This window comes from Chrysemys picta, chromosome 18, assembly GCF_011386835.1.
Source record: "Chrysemys picta bellii isolate R12L10 chromosome 18, ASM1138683v2, whole genome shotgun sequence".
Taxonomy (NCBI): domain Eukaryota; kingdom Metazoa; phylum Chordata; order Testudines; family Emydidae; genus Chrysemys; species Chrysemys picta.
The window spans coordinates 15,491,793-15,513,485 of record NC_088808.1 but is presented as its reverse complement, the minus strand read 5'-3'; the positions used below and the strand labels follow the sequence as shown (position 1 = coordinate 15,513,485).

At 49.2% G+C, this 21,693-nt stretch overlaps 2 protein-coding genes across 4 annotated transcripts in view; one reads left to right on the top strand and one right to left on the bottom strand.

The window, feature by feature from the left end:
• The first annotated feature begins 3,053 nt into the window (after positions 1-3,053).
• QRFP (pyroglutamylated RFamide peptide) lies at positions 3,054-6,389 on the top strand. The gene has a single exon (XM_005293480.4). It carries the CDS (start codon positions 3,170-3,172, stop codon positions 3,611-3,613), a length of 444 nt encoding a protein of 147 aa, XP_005293537.2. The 5' UTR covers positions 3,054-3,169; the 3' UTR covers positions 3,614-6,389.
• Positions 6,390-9,874: 3,485 nt separating this feature from the next.
• The window catches only part of ABL1 (ABL proto-oncogene 1, non-receptor tyrosine kinase), a 120,893-nt gene continuing 109,074 nt past the window's right edge, over positions 9,875-21,693 (bottom strand). For all 3 annotated transcript variants that reach the window (XM_005293330.5, XM_005293331.4, XM_042854270.2), the window contains exons 7-11: positions 19,943-20,127; positions 17,534-17,686; positions 16,808-16,897; positions 16,293-16,457; positions 9,875-13,685 (exon numbers count right to left, since the gene is read on the bottom strand). In XM_005293330.5, coding sequence (XP_005293387.2) covers positions 11,989-13,685; positions 16,293-16,457; positions 16,808-16,897; positions 17,534-17,686; positions 19,943-20,127 — 2,290 coding nt within the window. In that variant the 3' untranslated portion in view covers positions 9,875-11,988. The remainder of the gene's footprint in view (positions 13,686-16,292; positions 16,458-16,807; positions 16,898-17,533; positions 17,687-19,942; positions 20,128-21,693) is intronic.

The following is a 21,693-nucleotide window of genomic DNA, read 5'->3' as shown; positions in this document are numbered from 1 at the left end:
GGCTGGGCACACATCATGCCCACCAGCCATGGGCCAGGCCTTCCCCTGCAGCGCAGCTTTGGAGCCAGTGCAGAATAGCATCTTCCCCTGCAGCCCTTCCCTGCTGGGGTGGGTGCTACAGCTGAGCCTCCTGCATCTGACACTGGCTAGAGGGGGGGGATGGGAGATGGGGGAAGGGAGGGACTCGGACAAGTCTTGGACGAGGGACGATTCCCAGAAAAGTTGGCCAGGGAGGAACGTCAATGAGAAAAGTTGTTGTCATGGAGCAGGGGTGGACTGGGGGGCCAGGCAGAGGGTCTCAACAACCGATGCCACCCAGCACCTTCAGTCCCAGCACTGCAGGAGTGTGCAATCCAGGGGGGCCTTCTGGACACCCCGAAGCAGCAGGGGGTGTAAGAGACCAGCAGTGACCGTGAGCCCTTTTGTCCATCTCCACTTAGCAAGGCCACTCCTCCCGCTGTGCCCACAGCCGGGCCCAGACACTTGGAAACGTCAACTGGTGCAGAACACAGCTGGCTTGCTCGCCTCGCAGCGGCTCGTGGCTGGACACACATCACCCTGTGCTCCAGACGGCTCTCCAGGTGCAATACCTTACGGTGATCTGAAACCACGAATCCCTTCAGGGTGTGGGTGCTGCGTGCTTTGGAGAGATGCTTCACTCCTCATGCTCTAGCCCAGCCATGACGTAGGAATGGACCGTCCCTTGATCTGGAAGCCTCTCTTCCTTGGCCCAGCAGAGTTGGTTTGCCATCTGGGCACACGAGGTCCGACTAGCCACGGGGGCTTTTCCAGATGGGTGGCCAGTGGGTGTCCCAGCCAGATAGCAGTTGAAGGGATCTCTCTTGCCATTAGTTGCTGTAGTTTCAGGTCCCAGGGGTGCGTCGCACGGTTCATGAACACCTGGAGCCTGCTCACCCCTTCGGAGAGATGACGACAAGAACCCGTCAAGCAGGCAGGTACAATCCAGGAGTAACTCTCGGATCCCTGAGCACAGGGCAGGAACTCCACTGGCCAGGGCTGCCCGTTGCCTTTGGTGTCACGGAGGGTGACTCAGAGCTAGTTAACGCTGCTTTCTCCAAATGAGGTGGCAAATCAAGAGAGTGCGTTAAGGACCCTAATCAGAGCCAGCTCACTGCTCCCATTGTGGCTGCCCAGACAGGCCCAATCAGTCAGCGGTCCCGCGCTCCATCTCCACCCGGCTTCCCAATGGGATCCCAGCCTCTGGAATGTGCAGCAATAAACCCGCTGAGCCGGCGTGGCTGGGGGGGGAAACTTGGTCATTAACGGTGCAGCTTATTTAAAGGAGGCAAAGCCCAGCAGCCTGGCTCATCCTGGTCTCCAGTGCAGCTCCGTATAGACTGGCCGCCCAAGCAGCAAGAGCAAGGTAAGCAGGGATCCGCCCTGGGAGAAAGGACTTGCTCCAGGAGATGCTCTTCCCCTTGTAGGCCCTGGGGGCTCTGAGCAGCCTCCAATCTCGCTGGAGTCAGTGAGGGAGCTGCAAGCTCCCAGGACCAGGCCAGATGGGCCCTCGTCCATGGCACTGGGCTGGGTAAGGAGCAGAGAGCTCCACGTATCCTCATGGCCCTCAGCCGAGGTGCTATTAGGCCGGCTGTAGAGTCCCTAAGGAGGTTTCCAAGCCAGTCCAGCCTTTACATCAACACCTGGCAGCCTGGTGAGCTCCTTTGCAAGTGGCTGACGGTACCGGAGGGCCAGAGCCCAGGGCGCGAATGAGGAGCCGGGAAAGCATTGTGCCCCCGGAGCCCTCCTCCGCCTGTCTCCTCCCCAGCAGCTCCTGGGCAGTTAATTCCAGGTCCTCGTGGTTTGATTTTAAGCGTTCTGAAGTTGCAACAGCCAGCGAGGAGTGGGCGTGGCCTCTTGCTGCCGGCTGGGTTTGCCACAGCCCCGGTGCGGCTTGTACAGCCACGGCTGTTCCTCACCCCCCCTGCCCCTGCCGCCTGACAATCCTGGGGGAAGCAGCACAGAGGCAGACATGGGGGTTCAGCCTTCACGGCCCAGCAGAGCCTGGGTTCTGTGGCACGGATGCTCACCTGTAAAGGAGATGCGCCACCCGCCCATGCGACAGAGCCCTAGACAGCCGCAGCTTCCCCACCTGGCTCCGGGTGCAGCGACTTTAATTGAAAGGCTTTCCTGGGAAGACATCTTCCCCCTTAGACCAACCCTCCCCCTCCCCTTTACAGAGAGGGAAACTGAGGCACAGGGCGATCATGTGACTTGCCCAAAGTCACACAGTAGTAGATGTAAGAATGCCATCTCAGTCTCCTGCTCTCTCCAGTACGTACGGCACAGTTCCCTGCTTTGATCACTAGAACATGCTGCCTCCATGTCAGCAGGGGGCTTCAGAGCCTCATCAAAAGGGACATCGAGCATCTTTACTGAATGCCATTAGCAGGTGCTAGTAGAAAGCGGAGGCTTGCTCAGGTGTGTGCACTTCAACTTTCCTTGCAGTGCCCCTGGGAGGAGCATACAGCTTGCAATCCCATCATTCCAGTGAAAGGGTAATGGCCTTCGTTCAGTCAACCCTCGCCCAGGCCGAGCTGTGCTCTTCCCACGCTGCAAACCAGGCGAGTGCAGCAGGATTTGAATTCATAGTACCCAGGGGACGGCTACACTGCAGCTGGGTGAGAGTCTCCTCGGAACACAGACCCGCCCTAGCAGGGCTTGAGCGTGGACACGACCGCTCGGGCTGTGCTCTATCTCCCTCGCTCTCGGCTGCCGCGTAGTCAATACCCAGAGAGGCCAAAGCCCCTAGAGAGAATGCGAGTGTAGCAGAGAAGGGCACCAGGCCAGTCAGCTTGTTAAAGAGACGCCCCTCACACATCCGACCCCAGACCCCATTGAGTGGCTCTTGGAAGCGGGGCTCGGCGAGGAACTTCCAGCACGAGCCATTGGATGCTGGGGAAGATTTCAAATAGGCCCCTAGGGACCGTTGTGCCAGATCCTGCTCTGCCAGGTGCCACATTAGACAGGAAGGCGTCTCGGCTCAGACAGACCAGTCCCCTGCTGGACTCTCGGGTGCTGCTTCTCTCCCACCCTGCGCAGGGAGTGGCTGGCTGGGGCTGGGGAGTTCTTCTGCACTGGGGGCCTCATTAAGCTGTGGCTGTTTTCAGAGGAGGTGCTGATATCTGGGGAGAGGTTCACTTACCGGCACATGCCTCCGTTGTTCTTTTCCATTCCCACCACCCAGATGAAGGCTCCTTACTCCTTGTCCTGCCTCCTCCTCTTCAGCTTGGGAGCCTGCGTCCCTCCCGACGCCAGAAAGGAGACGGGAGAGCCAGGGGACGGGGTCCGGTTTGAGACAAGCTGGCAGGAAACGGCAGACGACACCTCCCCGAGCGGCCTGAGGCAGCGGAGATTTGAAGACCTCAGCTCCCTGTTCAGCGTGGCCAAGGAGCTCCAGGGCTTTGGCAAGGAGAGGGCAGGCTTCAGGTTCAGGTTCGGGAGGCAGGAGAGCCGGGAAGAGGAAGGCAAAGGGGTCAGTTTCCTGCGGGGGGACGGCGAGAAGCGCAGCGGCACCCTGGGGAACCTGGCGGAGGAGCTCAATGGCTACAACAGGAAGAAAGGGGGATTCAGCTTCCGCTTTGGCAGAAGATGAAGGACTGGACTTGACTGAGTCACCCCCGGGGGGGATCTTACCCTTTACTCTGCCCTTCCCAACTCCTGCCATCTCCAGCCAAAGAAGTGCTCCAGGTCCCATCCTTTTCTACCCTGCCAGCTAGTTTCCCTTGGAGAAGAGGGCTGGGGGAGGTTGCTATTTTTTGGTACCACGCTCTCTCCATCACTTTCAACTCTGTCCCAGATTTCACATCCCCACCTCACTGTCCATGTCCCTGCTAGGCCAGGCCCCTGATCGGGGACTTGGGGGTGGGGAGGGGGAGAAAAGGAGGGCGGGTGTTTATAAAAGATGGCCTTAAAACCCCCGCACGTTGTGCTGCCTTTGCTGGAGCTCACTAAAAGCGACCGTGGGCCGAGCTGCGTTCACGCTGTCCCCGATTGTTCTGAGCCGTCGCCGCTGTCAGTGCATTGAGAGGAGCGCGCTGCTATGAATAAGAATCGGCAGACCCGGCGCTGCCACGCTTGTAAGTTAAAGTAGAGAGACTGAATGATTATAGGGGGATAATCAAAGTGTTGACAGTCTCCATAGGGACTGCCTGGAGCTGGCATCTGGAATATGGCTGTGAATGAGGAATAGGTCCCACCGGGCACTGGATACAATTCTAAAAGTTCCTGCTCTCTCTCTCCCTCTCATGAACACAAACTCCCTCCGGCAGCAAATTCTGTTCAGTGCCAAGATGCCATTTACAACAGGATTGCTCCTGCGTGCAAACCAGGACCAGGCAAAATGGCCCAATAAACGGTCAGCCTTCAAAATCCCACCGAGCGAGTATGCCGGGCCAGGCATCGGATAGGGGCCAGAACTGCTCCCGCCCTGCAGCGGCTGGATCCCGGAGCATTGCTGTCTCCCAGACCCGACTAGGGCAGCTTTTGTTACCCGCCAGCATACCGATGCGGGACCAGCTGACGGACAATCGCGTTGCAGAGCAAACCCAGATCTTTGCCTTGCTGCTGAATTGTTCCCGCTTTAACCCTTTGGGCCTTGCCTACATGTGGTTAAACGCTCCCAGTGCTGGCAAAGTGCGGAGAGCCCCCAATGCAGTTTACTGGCTGTTAAACATTGAAGCACAGCGTCATCTACCCCCGGGACACTGTGGTGGAGATGCCAGTGGCTGGTGCACACTAGCACAGCCGCCAACTCTACCACTAGTGAAGCTTCACCATTGGGAGGGCTTAGCAAAAAAATACCGTGTCGGCAAAGGCCCTGCAGAGTGAGCCTGATTCTCAGTGCTCGCCTCTTGTTTTTGCAGACAGTGTTTTGTAACTGCAACCTACTGTGCAAGCTTTTCTGTGCCCTCCACCAACGGCAGGCACAAATATGAATAATTAGAGGTCTGATTACCTGGCTTGCAGCTGCTAAGGGGCTAATGGCTACTAATATTTCACCGCAGGCACACAAAAAGTAGCGGCAATTATTTGCAGGTGCTGAGCTGCCCCCGCAAAAGCAGAGAGCACGTTGAGACTTGGCTGAAAAGCCAGGCTCCAAAAGGGGCATTGTAACGCACATCATGCAGGCAGCCCTCTCAAAAGCAGCGCCTCCCTCAGAGGCCAGCACAAATTGCTCTCCTAGTGGAGAAACGGCGGAAGAATACTTCCAGTGGGTTACCCGAGGCCTGGGGATGGCTACGGGAGGTGGCTTAGTGCAGGTTGCTCTGGCTAGACAAGTGGACCCGATTCCAATTTCAATTACACTGCTGTAAAACTGGATTTGCAGTGATGTGAGGGCAGAACCCCCCCCTCGCCCAGTACAATATGCACATTACCCACACCCAGGTCACCCTCAGGATTAACTTGGACGGCGGCTGCTATTCGGGGGCGAGGCGAGGCAGGGCGTTTTTCCTTTCCTCACCTTCCAGCGCTGTAACTGAACTCTCACTGCAAGCAGCATTCAGCGGGTCCAAGCCAAAACGGACTCAACCGGGGGAAAGGCGTCAGATACATTTAGAAACGCACTTTTGGTCCTTCTCTAATCCTATCCCACGACAGGCCCCGAGTTCAGAGAACACGCATGCACCAGTCTGATTGAACAGCAGAGCTGGGGAGCGGTTATTGATGTTACTATGGCAACCCCGCTCTCTTTTTCCTTTGTGAATGTTCAAATCCTCAATAAATATCCACTCGTCAATTTTATGCAGAGCTGCCGGGGGACAGCTGCGTTTTTACACACGACACAGCGAGAGTCGGTAGCATTAAATATTCCACCCTTAGAACCTTGCGTTTTGGCAGTGAAAACCCATCACTCTGCAGCGGTGACACTCGGCAGGGAAGAGCAGTTTTGCCCGCTCTAGGAGAGGAAGTGAAGTCGAGTGATTAGAGCAGGGGCTGGAAGCCAGGACTCCGGGGGTTCTCTTCCCAGCTCTGGGAGGGAAGCAGGATCTAGTGGCTTGAACAGGGGACTGTATGCATATGTTTGTACAACAAGATTATTATAAAGGGACAAAACTACCTGCCATTAGGGCAACTTCTGACAAGCCAGAGACTTTCATTTTGCTGACCTGGTGAGTGGAGCAGACCTAGGTGTGTCCGAGCTTGGTTTCAGGCAGCTTCATCCTGCAGGGGCAACAGCTGCATTGTCATCTTCAGCAGGAAGGAAAGAGACACCTGCATGGCTGCGATGTGCCACATGCTGGCCAGGATCTGCTGGTTAAGCAGTGCTTCCTTGGAGGGGAGATAGGCAAGTGTTTCGCTGGCTTGGGTTCAAAGGGATGCTCCGGGCAGGTCATTCTTGCTTCAGGTTAGTTTTCACTACATAGTGATGGAGGGGCCAGCTGGGGGGAAGTGTGTGGTGGGGGCGGGGACCAGTGGAATGGAAAATAACTCCTTGAAGCACGGTTTTGTATTTGCTTGGAACATTTTATTCCTCTCCCCGCGGCCAATTCCCAGGACAGTGGAAGGGCCCACCTCCACTGCCCCTCATCCTAAAGGGTCACTTAACTTCAGGTTTTCTTCCCAGTCCTACTCACTCTGGGGACACCAGTTCCCCCACTTCCTTATGGCGGCTCCTTACTGCTGATGGGAACGGAGGGCTTTGCTCCAAGTAGAGACCACCAGATGGCGCTAGAGCACAGGGGCACAGCTGGTGGTGGTGTTCAGAAGCACCCAGCGCCTTTGACCATTAGGCCAAGGCCAGCGTGCCTTTGGTGGCAGCAAGAGCACCAGTGCCAAGTGCCAGGGAAGGGCCCTTTTCTTTAAAGAAATCCCTTACCCATAAAAACGATCGACAATGCAAGGGAGAGGCTAGTTTACAGCTTTGCCAGAGCCTTTTCAAGCGTCAGGAGCTTGCTCTGAACGGGGACTGGCTGACCTCACGCCGCGGGAAGACTTTTCAAGGGGAAGAGTGCGGCCCAGCCTTTCTGTTAGAGCCGGGGCACTCTGGCTAACCGGGCCTGGGGCCTTTCAAATTCATCTCAGACCCTGCTCCCCTTCTTGATCATTCACTTTCCTGGCCTCTTCTGCAAATAGCCACACATCAGACCTTGTCAACGCTGGTTTACACACACTGCTAACCCACAGACTTCCTGCACCAAGTCCCTTTTACACTGCTGGGAGACCGAGTCACAGCCCCCCCCTCTGGGTTTGTTCTTGCAGGGTAAGCTGGAGCTAACCAACCATGTTTGAGCAGAGCTGAAGCCCTGCAAAGTCCAAGGAGGTGGCAGAGTTTGGGATCCCAGATGGGTCCATCCGCATAGCAAGCCCCAACAGCGTTTCAGTCGTGTTGTGGGGGAAGGGCAGAGCTACTGTGTTATAACTTTCAGAGCGGTAGCCGTGTGAGTCTGTATCAGCAGAAACAACGAGGAGTCCTTGTGGCACCTTCGAGACTAACACATTTATTTGGGCGTAAGCTTTGGTGGGCTAGAACCCACTTCATCAGATGCATGGAGTGGAAGATACAGCGGCAGGTATAAACGTTGTCTCTCTGCACTGTTATCTGAGAACTGTGTTATTAAAATCCGTCCTAAGCGGCGCACTAGCTGGGGTAGCCCGTTCTCAGAAAAGCTTTCCCCACGGCTAGAACCCCTGCTGGAAAGGTGGTAATAGAGGCTCGGGAGTTTCTGATCAGCAGAGAATTCACGCCAAACAATGTGGGATACTGCCAGAGAAGCATTGGCAGCAAGATTTCCCTGTAGCTGGCAACATTTTCCCCCATTGGGAGAGGTGCTTGTCTAGCAGCATCTCTGCAGGTTAGGAGGCTTTGTGCGGGTAGAGGGACTTCTATTTATTTTTTGTAAATGAACATTGACCATGTTTTGGATCTTGCGACGAGTGATTTCCTCAGCAAAGCTGCCCCTAAAATGGCAAGATGCATTTGAGGAAAACCTGACAGGGAGCATTACCATTTCAAACAAAACAAACGTATTTTCTCCCCAGAGCACTCTCACACTTTCAGGTTCAATAACCTTGAAAATTGGAGCAATCAACCTGTTAAATGCATCAATCGGTTAAATCAATTCCCACTGTATCTGGCTAAATGTAGGGCTTGTCTACACTTAAAACGCTATGGCAGCACTGTGGCGCAGCTGTAGCGCTTCAGTGTCCCTACGCCGACAGCGTAGGTAAACCACCTCCCCAAGAGGCAGTAACTTGGACAACAGGATTCTTCCATCGACCTAGACACTGCTCAGGGGTGTGGATTTTTCACACCAAAGTGATGTAGTGAGGCTGACCCCATTTTCTAGTGCAGACCAGGCCTGAGTGTTTTACCTCCTTTTCCCTCTTCCAATCCCGTATTTCCTGGTGCTTTCCCCACCCAGCCAACTGACCTCCCCTCTCCCAAGGATTATGGTCCACATTAGGGCAGATAAGGAGTTTCAGGAATGATTTAATTTGGCATGAAGCCCCACCACCTCTTTCCTGCTCTACAACCCTTCCTACCCCAATCCAAAGCCAGCGCAGCATCGACCCACAATGGACTGCTATTAACTGTATCCATGGCGTTAGGTCAGAGATGTAAATCTAAACCATTCTAGGTGTTGACCTCTCCAAGAGCCATTGTCATAAAGTAATTGTGAACTTCCTGTACTTGTGTGTGCATTTTTTGTTAGACGACATCAGTCTAGTAAAGAATTCATCCAGGACTTGCTAAGAGTGACACCAATTTTTTCACTAATAACATTTATTCTTACCTATTGCACATCCCTGTTTTTATTATTTGTTTTAAAACAACTTTCTGCTCATTAAAGAACGTAATGGTCCGATCTCACCTGCGTATCAGCGACTGTAGCTGGCCAAACGTTCTGATGAACCCCTATGCTCCATATAAAGGTTTCCACTCCCTTTATCATGCAAGCTAGATCTCTCGGGTGGTCAGGATTCTGGTCCTTTACTGAGCTCTGTTACTGACCTGTTATGTGAGTTTGGGCAAGTCACTTCACCTCTCTTTGCCTTCTCACCCTTGATCTGGTCTGTCTAGAGTATAAGCTAGCTGGGGCAGGGACTATCTCTGTGTCTCCATGCCGCCTAGTAGAATGGGTATAAGGATATGACAAAGCTGAGATTTGCTGACTGGTCTAGAAGGAATCCTCTGGACTGTTCCATCAGCAGTGGTTAAGCTCAGAGGGCAGCACACGATGGTCAACAGAGGTCTTAGCTCGTCCCTCACTCCATGCCCTTCTTTAGGAGCTTGGGAATTTCTGCCAATCTCGCGCTAAGAATCTGAGAGCCAGGAGGGAGAATCCTGGCAGCTGCTCTCTCTGGAGCAGTATCATCCCCAAGTTTCAGAGAGAAAAACTGGCACAGACAACAAGGTATCACAGTGAGTCTGTGTTAAAACTGGGATTAGGAGGCAGAAGATCCTTGTTTCCAATGTTGGGTTCAGGCCACCAAACCATGCCTGCCTCACCATGAGCACATACATTGGAACCAACTATGGAGTAGCCAGAAATTGTTTTAGAAGAACGGAGACACTGGCCACTCCACATCAAAGGGGAAGAGAGAACAGAGACTAGGTCTTGAATGCAAAACACACGGCAGAAGAAGAAAAGTCTAGGGTCAAGTCCTGCTCTCACTGAAGTCAGTGGCAAAACCCTGACTTCAAAAAGGGACCACATTCAGATCTTTATTCTGTATCTTTTTTCCCCCTGTATGATTTTCAGAACTAGTTCAAAAGACTTTGGTAACTCGCTGCCCTCTGGTTCTGATCAGCATGGTGAGCAGAAAGGCCTTTGTGAAATGCTTGCACCATACACCAGACAGAGGTCATCTAAGCTGAAGCAGCCTTGTCAGTAGACCAATGCACTCCTGGTTTTCTTTGACACAGATTTATTTTTAAATATACTATGCAAGAGAGCGCAGAATAAAAAATAAACCCAAAAAAATAAAAATCAGAGAGAGCGCCACGTACAGAAACAATCTGTATTGGACCAAAATAAAGGGGAAACAGCCCCTTTGGTATTACAGAAACGAAGGACAGAGCTATTTACACATTGTAAAAAAGATAAGTCTACAAAAGTGTGTAATACTGAGATACAAATGTATAATATAGTGGCACAATATGTTATCAACAAAGTTAAAACAGTACCTCAGAAAAGAGATAGTCCAAGGGGTGGGGTTTTTTGGTGGGGTGGTTTTTTTTTTTTTTTTTGCTTGTGGGTTTTTTGTTGCAGGTATGTTTGTATTTTGTAAAGGCAGCCTATGGTGTTTTGTTTTTTTTTAATTTTACGGTCACGAGTTAAGCCAAGGTGATCTGTGGGGGTGAGAATGGTGTGAGCATAGAAAAGAACAATCAAATCATCTACAAAACAAACAGTTCGTAAGAGGAAAAATAAAATATCCAAAGCAATTAGTGTTTAAGATACACATGGTGGGGTTTCACAGGAGATACTGGGGGAAAGGGGTGGGGAGATCGCTTTCTTCTCTTGTCTAGAGTTGAAAGGAGTTAAATTGCACTGTTAATTGTCTTAAAGTCTCGTCCTTTCAATAACACAATGAGTCACAGTTAGTCCCCAAATCCATTGGATTAATTGGGAAGGTCAAAGTGAACTGGGAAAGGCTGCCCAGGAGTCATGGTTTCAGAAGTTTGTGGCATCCTTAGATTGCTCCCTTGAGAGGTGCACCCAGGCCAAAAGGTGTCCACTGGCTTCTCCGATCCCTGCTTAATCCTGGACAGAACCACCTAATCATTAGGGTGATCAATGTTTCCACTGGAATTAAACTACTTCAAACCCCTAGGTATAGATTTTAAACTCGTCCGTGGTATTTTGTACGGACACTGAAAGGAAGAGCTCGCCGAGCTGCTTTCCTCTTCCAACAGAGACTGTATGAGTGAGCCCCGTCCAGGTCTGATGTAGCCCTTATCTGAGCTCATTACTCCCATGTAATTGACGTGGCTGGAAATTGAACTAGACAACAGCTCTGCTGATGCACATTTGGGATGCACAAACAACTAAAACCACTACTGGAGGCACAGTGGTATCTTTAAACTCATCCTAATCCACCTCCCCTTGTTGCCACCCTTCTCTCCCTCATTCACTGATGCAGTCGGCTCATTGCTCTCACAAAGGATCTGCCGCTCCCCCAAGCTTGAGCCTGGCTAGTGTTGTGTATCTCCAAAGCACGGCTGTGCTCTTCCTCTAGAACATCACTCCTTTATCGTTACCAGAAGAGATCCACAACTGGACTCCTGTACCGCTGCATTCACAGGGACCATCCACGCCATTCCGAACCCATTCGTCAGGGGCTCTCGGACATGAGGAAAATGGATTCCTTGACCAGCAGTTACGGGTCACCGACAGAACCACCGGGAGGATTTTCGTAAACGTATTTCGTAGCGGTCTGTTTCATTAACAACTCCCCCGCCACCTCCAAATGTGTGGTGTTAGTGTCATGTATGTGTCTGCGGGGGAGGGGACACTGAGACCCCAGGAAAGCAGGGTGTATATTGCTATTCAAACACTCATCCTCATGTACACCAGGGGCAGGGGGAGGGAATCAAATTGCAGTAGGAAATCCTCCAGGAGGAGGGCAGAGTATCCGTGTCCATCAGTCCGGGTTCCATCTTAAAGCTTTGTCCAAAACAATAAAATATTATAAAAAGGCCTGGTGTGACCTCAGCATTTAGACCTGTAGTCCACAAGGCAAGAACTCCACAGACCAGAGGATTTGGAGTATGAGAGAGACAGGGCACCTCGGTGAAAGGGAGGAAAGTGCATCTTGATGAACACCCTACTTTAGGCAATAGGGCTGTTCCACAGTCTGTGCCTTTTGCACATCCCTGTACTGAAGGCCCTTGGGTCCTTTGTCAGTCTACCATGGCGCTTATGCTGTAGTTCTCTCTGCAGTTGGCTTTGGCCCGTTATTTTAAAAACAAAAAAAGGAAAAAAAAATAAAAGAAAAAAAAAGGGTGTTACCTGGCTTCTGCTACCTCTGAACAATATCGCTGATTTCCTTCACCGAGCTGAGAAGTTTGCTAAAGTCCTGCGTGGCTGCAGGGCCGCTGCTGGCGGTGGCTGGACAGATCTGGAGCTCCCGAAGGTTGTTCTCCAGCTTGTTGATGGCCTCACGGAAGGCAAATTTGTTCCTCATCTGCTGGATGGAGTCCACGTAGCTCACGCAGAACGTGTAGAGGTTTTTGCCGGCCTCCAAGACGGCGCTGTGGCTCGCCATTTGTTCGGAGTTCTTGTTGATGGCAATGCGCAGGGCCTCAGTGCTTTCCAATACCACTCCCTTGGTGATGGTGCCACTGGCTATCCTCTCTGGAGGCTGGCGGGTTTTGCGCAAGGAGACTCTGGTGGATATGAGAGGGATGAAGGCGGTTGACGATGGTTGGTCTCCGCTCGGGGCAGATGAGGCAGATGAGGAAGAGGGGGCTGGGGCCGCTGTGGTCAGCAGCAGCTTTGTGGAGGACTGTGGCTTTGGTACAGAGGGGAGCCCAGGCTTTTTTACACCCTCCCCTAACTGGTTTGGCTTGGTGGCATCACTGCTTATAGTGTCTGCAACCTGAGTCAACTGTTTAGATTTAGTACCAGACCCTGCATCTGCTGCTTCCTGGCTGGGGCTGTGGGATGATTTTCCAGGCTTCCCAATGGAAGCTGAGGAGAGTGGAGGCGGAGGGGCCGGTTTAAGCTTTGATAACTTCACCTTGTCCTTTCCTGACGACTCGGAAGTCTGCTTGAGCCGCCTCATCCTTGGCTCCTCCGTGGAAGCCTTGCTGGCAACCACAACCCCAGCAGAGTTGGGTTTGACAGTAGGACCTTGGTCTGCCATCCCAATGGTACCTAAGGCACTGGGTTTGATGCCATCATCCTTGTGGGACAGGCTGGAGGAAGGAGCGATTATAGGTTGCCTGCGTACAAGTTTTGGTGTCAGAGAGGGTGGGCTGGAGCCAGGGCTGGACTCTGTGTCTTTGAATACATCGTCAGTTGTCTCTTCGTTTTTCTTCAGCAGCCGGGGAGGGGGTGTCACCGTCCCCCTGACAGCAAGATCCGTCTTGTTCTCATTCGCCCGCTTCCGAGGCAGGGCTGGCTTTTCGCTCTTGTGCCCGCCGAAGGTGGAGGAATCAAACTGCCGCCCTGTGGACTGCAAATCCCTGGGCAGCGTCACGGATCTCCACTCCGTGTCCTTGGCTCCATGGGGTACGCACGATGCTGAGCAGGACCTCAGGAAGCGCTTGCTGGCATTAGAACTACACTCTTCTTCACCGGTTGTCAGCCGGCTGCTCGTCATGGCGCTGGTTTTTTTCCATAGGTGGGGGGATAAAAAGCCCGAGTTCCCAGTGACAGCTCCATTAGTGACTCCAGCCCCATTGCTCGGGCCCTGGCACTTTGAGGCATCGATGGCATCTGCAGGGGGCATGATGAAAGCCCCATTGCTGGCATCCCTGCTTTCCTCCTCCCCCCCACCCTTGCGGTCCGAGTGGCCGTCCATCTCCCGGAAGGAGCTGCTGCGTTTCGGAGGGGCAGGGGCAGTCTTCTTCTTCTTCTTGATAAGGGCACTGAAGAGGTTGGTCTTTTTGTCTTTTGGAAGCAACCGCTCATCTTCATTTAAACTGCTCTCCAGGGCAACTCTTTCCTTCCGCGGGAGCAAGGGAGAAACAGCAGGTTCATGCTCCAGAGGGTCTGCAAGGAACAAAAGATTCTACTGAGCTTTGCTTAAAGAAATACCAGTCTGCTTTCCTTCAGGGTCGCTTTGCAGCACCTCCTAACAGGTGCAGGCTCTGTAAACAGGGCCGAGTTCAGACGTGGTGCAAGCAGGCGCTGCTCCACCGAAGCCAAGGTTGGATTTGGTCCAGAATCTTTGGACACATTAATTCTTGGGGGTAGGGGAGTGTTTATAGGATGCCCTGCCAGAATACCTCACCCTCTGTTTTCTCAAGCAGGCCTCTGACTAAGTAAGTCAGACAGGAATTTACATTGGAAATTCAGACAAACACAAATTAACCCTCGTTATCCCAGAGTTCCTGACATCACATCTGGAGTTTTCTCTAGCCCTGCTGCCTTGTAGAGGTAAGTGAACACTAAGGTCAGCTTTTCTTTTGGTCCCTTTGTTTTCTCCCATGTAACTGAAGGTTCATTTTTCAAAAGTTTGTCTGTACCCACACACTCATCTCCCTGTTTGGTTACTCTAAGGTGTCCATAATCCCCATCTGATAGCATCCTCTGGTGGAGTGTATGGCACAAGCAGAAATCAAGGTCATTCCAGCAGCAGAATACCCCTAACCATGTCATTGTGAAGACAGGCAGCCTTGCACAATGGAGGAACCCAGAGAGAACAACCTGCTCCAGAGGAACTGCTCTGGAAGGAGAGTGGGGTGACCCTTTTCCCACTTACATGAGAAATACTTCAAAAATGAATAGCGGCTTATAATACATTTGTCAGGAGTCCTGAAGGTCCCAATATTTGAACAACAGGGTCTCTCGTTCACAGGTCAGGCATTAGAATAGGAGTGCTCAGACAGCACCCCACTTCAGAAGAGATGCCTTCAGGGTATTGTATACATTTACAGCTTGAGTAGGCAGCAAGAGGGGGAGATGGAGCAGGGTTAAATAGGGAAAAGAGGATGCTACATAGTCATATACTGGAAAATATTCTGGGATTTGGATCCGGGTTGAGAGGAATTCTTGAAAAAAAGGGTAATTTCAGGATTGCAAAATTACACTTTTTTGGACGTTGTATATTTAAACCATTCACATGCACCTGAACAAATCTGGAGGGGCATAAGCAAAAAGGGCTTTTTAAAAAATTTGGAAGGGGACACCCATTTCTGAGAGCAGATATGGGTACGTGAGCCTCTCTGATCATTTAGGAACGAACATGAAAGATGTTTCTTCTCAACACTGATTTTTCAAGAAAACAATGACTCAGGTCCCTAACATCCCTTCCCAGGGACCAACATCTCAGTGATCAAGACCTAAACTCAAAATTTCTCACTGGAGTGCTTGCTACTGATGGGAAGTGATGCTCACAGGTCTTGGACACCTGTAAGCAACTGGAAATAGGAAGGGACAAAGGACCTTCTATAGGCACCTATTGTGAAGCTGACGCACAGTAAACAGCTTCCAGGCTCAGATATGGCACCAAGACACACCTTCTCCAGAAGAACCATCCAGTGTCTGTATTAAATAAAAAGCCACCCCAAAGAGGAGTTTCAGTGGTGACCTTCTCTTTCTCTTATGCACATCTGCATATGCACACGTGTGCTACTTCTCGTAGAGGTGTACTAAAGATCTCAGAGATCCCAAGCCCACAGAACATCCTGCTTACTCCCGATGGGACAACTGAGCAGGCACATTTAACAGGAGTTGGCAAGAACCAAGAGATCAAATTCGTATTGAGTTCTTTATTTTTGAAACTTTGCATTTTAAAATGCTCTGGGTACAAATTAACTGCCTATGCTCCATGTTTTCTCATTGTTTCAACTGCCTCAAAATGGAAACTACACGCTTTGAAAAACTGATTGAAAGGTTGTTTAATTTCATGGTAGATTTTGTAAATACCTCAGCGTCCCTTGCTGAAACTATATTTGATATCTGCCAAAAGTAATCCTCTTCAGTGTTTCAAAACAGACACTTGGTATGATGTAGGGGTGGAGTCTGTACCGCATATACCAGAGCTCTGAACCTGAGCAGTGAGCCAGCCTCTTTAGACCACTCTGGTGATGTAAAGGGGCTGGCAGCCAGGCAGCTTCCTCTCTGCTGGGAATTCCCCCAGCACTGGAGCAGTTTCAGTCCTACCCTATCCCTTTGGTAACTCCTGGCACAGGGATCTATCGGGGTGAGGGAGACGGTGTGCTCAGAGTATTCTGTGCTCTGGCACTGCTCCACTGGGTGCCATGGGCAGCAGCTGTAAGCTAAAAACAGCCCTCGGGGCTGCTCTAACTTTCAGTAGGGGCTGCACCACTCCCTGAACCAACTAGGAATTCAGGAGGTGGAGAGATAACACAGAGGAGATATCCCCCCCCTTCCTGGGCTGCACGGCTGCTGCAGCTCAGAATCCCCAAGAGTAATACTGAGTGCTAGCCATCTACAAGAAGTGCCAGGAGCTACAGGAATAGAGTCCCAAACCCATAGCGAACCTAGGAAGAGAAGTGTCTAATGACAGAGGACACATCCAGAGAGCAGGTACCTATCATTATGCACTTTTCCCATGTTCTCTCTGGATTTGGGCCTCCAGTTTATTTTAATCTGTCTCACAGGAGAGAAATAATGGCTGTAGCTAGAACATACCACATTCCCCTTGTCCTTTAGGATGTGCCAACTCCATGTTCTCACTGGCATCTTTGCTTTCAGCAGCTCTCCTGGACGATCTCGTTTTGGTCGGTAGTTCTGGAGCCTGCAGGAAGTTACTCACGACGCTTCTCATGCCTTTTTTCCCCAACTCTTTCTCCACCTCTGGAAGGCAAGGAAACGAATGATCACAAGGAAAGTGGGGGGTGGCAGTGGGGTAGAGATCAAAGGTAAAAATACTAAGCTATCAACGGATAACAGGGGAAAAAAGACAAGCTGACAGCACCCAGGGGAAGGGGGCTCAGCCAGAGGGAAGGCCCGTTGGTAACAAAAATAATACAAGCATCTGCCTGCTCCATGTTTTTTACACTGGGAGGTACAACTTACAAACAAAGCTTCACTGCAAAGCAACTTTGTGGGGATGTTCGGATAAAGCAATAAACGAAGTTACAGTGCACTTATGCCATCGCCCCCATTCCTAGGAACAGCGTGATGAATGGTGCAAGTGGACTTACCGTCTGATATGCTGGATTCTTGAAACATCGTTTCAAATGCTTGGTGGATTTCAGCAAACGAGGGCCTATCAGAAGGGCTCCACTGCCAGCCTGAAAGAATACTACTACTCAGGACTTCTAACAAGCCTTAAAAATATTCATTAAGCCTCACACTATCACTGTGAAACAAGTTCAATATCATCAGCCCCCTTTTACAGACAGGGAAGCTGAGATTTAGATGTTAGCAACCTGATTTTTAGGATACTGGGCACCCTCAGCTCCCACTGACACCAGTGGGAGCTAGGCCTACTCAATGCCTCCAAAAAAACCCAACCATAAATGACATACTAATGGCCAAGGGACTAAGAAAAGTCGTTCCCAAGACAATTAACAAGGCTCCCTTCCCCATCCTAGACAAACGTGGATGCACAATCCTTTATTTAGATTCCCAGGAAAGAGGAGACAAAGAAACTTGAGTTAAACAACACCTTCCCCAAGACCTGGACAATTCCCACTCCTAGTCGAGAAGAAATGCCCCCAAGCCAAGCATGGGTAACTCCGGAACATTTACATCTTCCTGGGACAGCGCAGTTTAAGATTGTAACTAAGTGCTGCAACTTTAATGGAAAACTAACGAAGGCTCCTTGTGCCATAGTGTTTTAACCATACCCTTGTATAGTGCTACTACATCTTTGCAGAGCTTAATCAGCTTTGACATTTGTCTCTATATGCTTTTAGAAGACTCACATGCTCTCATGAGCTCATAGACTTTCTCAGGGCAACCTTCAGGCCGCTCCATGCGGTAGTCTTTCTCCAACAGCTCATACACCTGAGACAGGTCAATTCCAGGGTAAGGGGACATGCCGTATGTTGCGATTTCCCATAGCAGGACGCCAAAGGCTGAAATAGAGAAATCAAAAGGCTTTAGGATTGTTTTTTTTAAAAAAAGAAAACCAAAACCAACAAACCACTAATCTTGCAAGTTTGCTTTCGGTAGATGCACGAAACAAACATTCCCTGGCACTTAAACAAGCTCCCTGTTCTGGGTGGCTCAAATTCCACGCTCAGCAGCAGCTCAGAAACTAAAGTAACGTAACGAGCTTTTTCATCAACACAGACAAGTCTCCTGCAATACGACAAGATAGAATTAGACTAAGCTGTCTCAAACCTGAATGTTTTGATATCCTTCAAGTCCTATTAAAGGCACAATTAAGAGACGCCATTGTGGATTAATTGAAACTGCTTCTCTGCTGCACTGCAGTCTCGCTGTAAATCTGACAGCTCTTCTCATCTTTATTTCCCCTTTTTCTCTTTAGGATTCCCATGTCCAATTGGTTCACTGTTTATGGGCTGCCCCCAATTCTAGAAGTATCAAGATATACAGAGGAGAAAGCTGCAGTCCCAACACTGTGATGGAATTCACAGCGATAACTGCCAACTAGGCGAGAACTAAGTGAGACAGTTTGGTTACAAGGAAAGTTTAACAGAAGGCACCACAGTCAAATAAAAATAACTTTAATGATCGGGATGCCCTTTCTGTATTGAACTGTGGTGAGGATGTGTGAGAGTCCCATGGTTAGACAACTAAACTGGGATTCAGAGTACAAACGATAGACCTAGCACCAGTTCAACAACCTGCATGTAATTAGTTCAGTCATTGTATTCTGTTTTTAGCCTAAAGAGAAGGCAATTACAATCCTGCGTAAGTACGGAAATCACATCATATTCCATGATAAACAACCAAGGGCAATTTAAACCAGACACTTCCATCAGCATCTCTGTTTGAATTCTGTCCTCAGGCAGTGGAATGAAAGTTTGCAAAATCCTGCACCACTGCAGTTGAGTGAGTGAGTGAGTGACTGGGAAAGGGCTCACTTTATTTTGAGTCAGATCCCAAGGACCATGGCCCTAACTCCTACTGATCAGGATTTTGCCCAATATTAATTAAAAATAACCTTACATTTTTAGAATACCTTTTCTCCCCAAGCGCTTTATCATTTCAATGTACATAGGGATCACCCCAACCACCACTCAAGTACAGCAGTATCTTTGCTGGATCATGGCAGCTGTTCAGCAGTTGACAGCAACACCACACACCGGTTTAGGACAGCAAAAAGAAAAATCAATACCTCAACCAATAATACAGTACCCAGAGCTTTGCCGCCATCACCAGAACATTCACAGCCTCAACAATCCCTTTCCAACGTCCTAAGAATAAAACTCCACTCCAAGCAGAACTTTCCATAAGATGAAAAGGGAGAACAGCCAGAAGTCCACTAGACACTTCACTACTGCCAAACTGATTTTATATGGAAGGCACTTGGGGTCAAATCTTCAGAAATTCTTACATGCCGGGAATCCTAAATACCTAAGATCAATTATACAAATGGGTCTTGAACTCCCTAAGTCACTTAGACACTTTTGAAAATTTGCCCCTCAGATACTGTGGTGATCAGCAGCAACATCAAACCTCGAGACAGACAGACTGAAAGTGCACTGGGAATTTAGGGAGTCTGAATGGATAGTCTTAGGGTATATCATACAGGCTATCTATCCTGTTCTTATCAAAAGTATTCTAGGCTCTTCAAGAGTATCAACATGTCTTCGAGTTCTCTCTCTGCTTCTCATCTCATTCAAAGGATTCTTTTAAAAATGTAGAAAAATGAGCTCAGCTCTCACTAGGTACATAGAGATCATGTTTAAACATCTCAGACTCTCATCCTCATCCTAAAAGTAGCTTACAGAGCCAGTAACCTTCAACAGCATCATGCCCCAAAGTACTGTGCTTTAGCATTGATTCAGAGCTAGCTCGGGCACCTATCCTGCAAACACGCATCTGCTTAATTTTCACATGTGAGGACTACGCTCTCGTGCGTGAAGTTAAGCATGTATTTAACTATCTGCAGGATTGCAACCTCAGAAGGAGAAGTCCTGACCGACTAAAAGTGTGCAGCTCCTGGGTTTTCCTTTTAGGTCTTCCATTCAAACACTGAACCACCTGATTAGCTGTGACCAGGCCACAGACCAAAGTGGTTCAGCCACCAATCATCCTCTCTCTCTTTGGGATCTACTTGAAGAAACAGTTTTTAATGTCTTGGTTTTATAGCCAGGAAATAAAAAGGCTGTCGTCTCGTGTGCACGTATGTAAGTTCTTACCCCAGACATCAGACTTAATGGAGAATTTGTTGTAAGCCAGACTTTCTGGTGCAGTCCACTTGATTGGGAACTTGGCTCCAGCATGGGCAGTGTATGTATCACCTGTCATCAGCCTGCTCAGACCAAAATCTGCCACCTTCACCAGGTGGTTCTCCCCTACAAGGCAGTTTCTGGCTGCAAGATCCCTAAGAAAGCAGACAAGAAAAAATAGGCCATGAAAGGTCTTCACAATATCACACCTTTAGCAGCGGAGAGGACATGGCTTATTATTGAAGAAACCCAAGTCTTTGTATGTGTTTTTCTGTATTAGAGATGTAGAAAGCGGGAGATTATTTGTTTTCTCCACTTTATAAAGCTGTCATTAAAACTTTTTTTTTTTAATTAGAATACAAACTTTTTAGAAAAATTAAAAGCTGCCACTGTCAGGATAAAAATCATTTAAAAATAAAGACAAGTGTCAGTGCTCATTTTACAATGATCTGAGATTACTGAAACAAAGGACGTTTAAGATCCTCACCAGTTTTGCGGTTTATTATTTACATATCACTCAGCTTAGACAATGAAAATGTACTAATCAGTTTCAGGGCTATCTCTAATCAATTTCACTACAGTTCCCAGGCTTACCATGTTTAAATCTCAACCGCACAAACTATTTTTTTCCCCAAACATACCAACTCACATAATATACAACACAACGCAGTGCTTTCTCATACTGTACTAAAGAAGTTTTATTTTACCATAAGTATACAATATAATTTGTAAAAAGCAGGAAAATATCTGTACAAAATGCAAGCAACTGGAAATACAGTGTCTCTCTTTCTGATGTGAATGAGCACACCAAAGAACTGCCACAGTGGATCAGACCAGTGGGTCCATCCAGTCCAGGACTGGTCTCCGACAGTGGCCAGCACTAGCTGCTTCAGAGAAAGGTGCAAGAATCTCTGCATAAATAGTTAAGGAATAACTGGCCCACAGGGAAAATTTCCTCTTAAAAGTTAGCAACTGGTTCAAGCTTTCAACCTTTCAAATCGCTTAAAAACTTTACTATAATAAACCTGTATGCTTTTGTTACCCCTGAAGTCTTCTTTTAATTCTGTTAAGCTTTTGGCCTCAATATCTTGTGGCAATGAGTTCCACAGGTTAGTTGTGTGTCATGGTGTAATAGTATTTCCTGGAATGAAGTTGGTGAAACAGCTAGTGCACTCCTCAGGACACAACACTCTCCTTTATTCTGGAAATATGCTCACTAGGTACATCAATTCTACCACCACCTAGGGGGCAGGCAGGAGCTTTAACACGGACTACAAAAAGTGTATCCTGATGACCTGGACGGTCAAAGGTGGTCAACATGGACAATCATAATCTAGGGAAATCTGATTATGGAACAATTCCCCATGCCTCATACGCAGGATTCTGATTTGCAGAACAGTGGGCAACAATTGACTGAAATCTTCCTTCTATTTATATACCAGTGAGTAAGGGATGTACCGACTGCAGCTCACTAGGTCATGTATAATGTTAATATGGTCAAAGTGCATTGTGTGTTTAAAATGGTCAAAGTACATGAAAGCATTTCTGCTAGTAATAGATTTTGTAAAAACCTACCAGATTTTGTCACATTATGTTAGAAATTGATTTCACTACAAAGCTAAAGTAAGAGTCTACTTCAGATCCATGCAAGATCTGCCTCTCTCTGATACTTACTCTTTAAAAAGTCGCTTGCAGAACTCAGAACTTAAAAAAAAAATAGT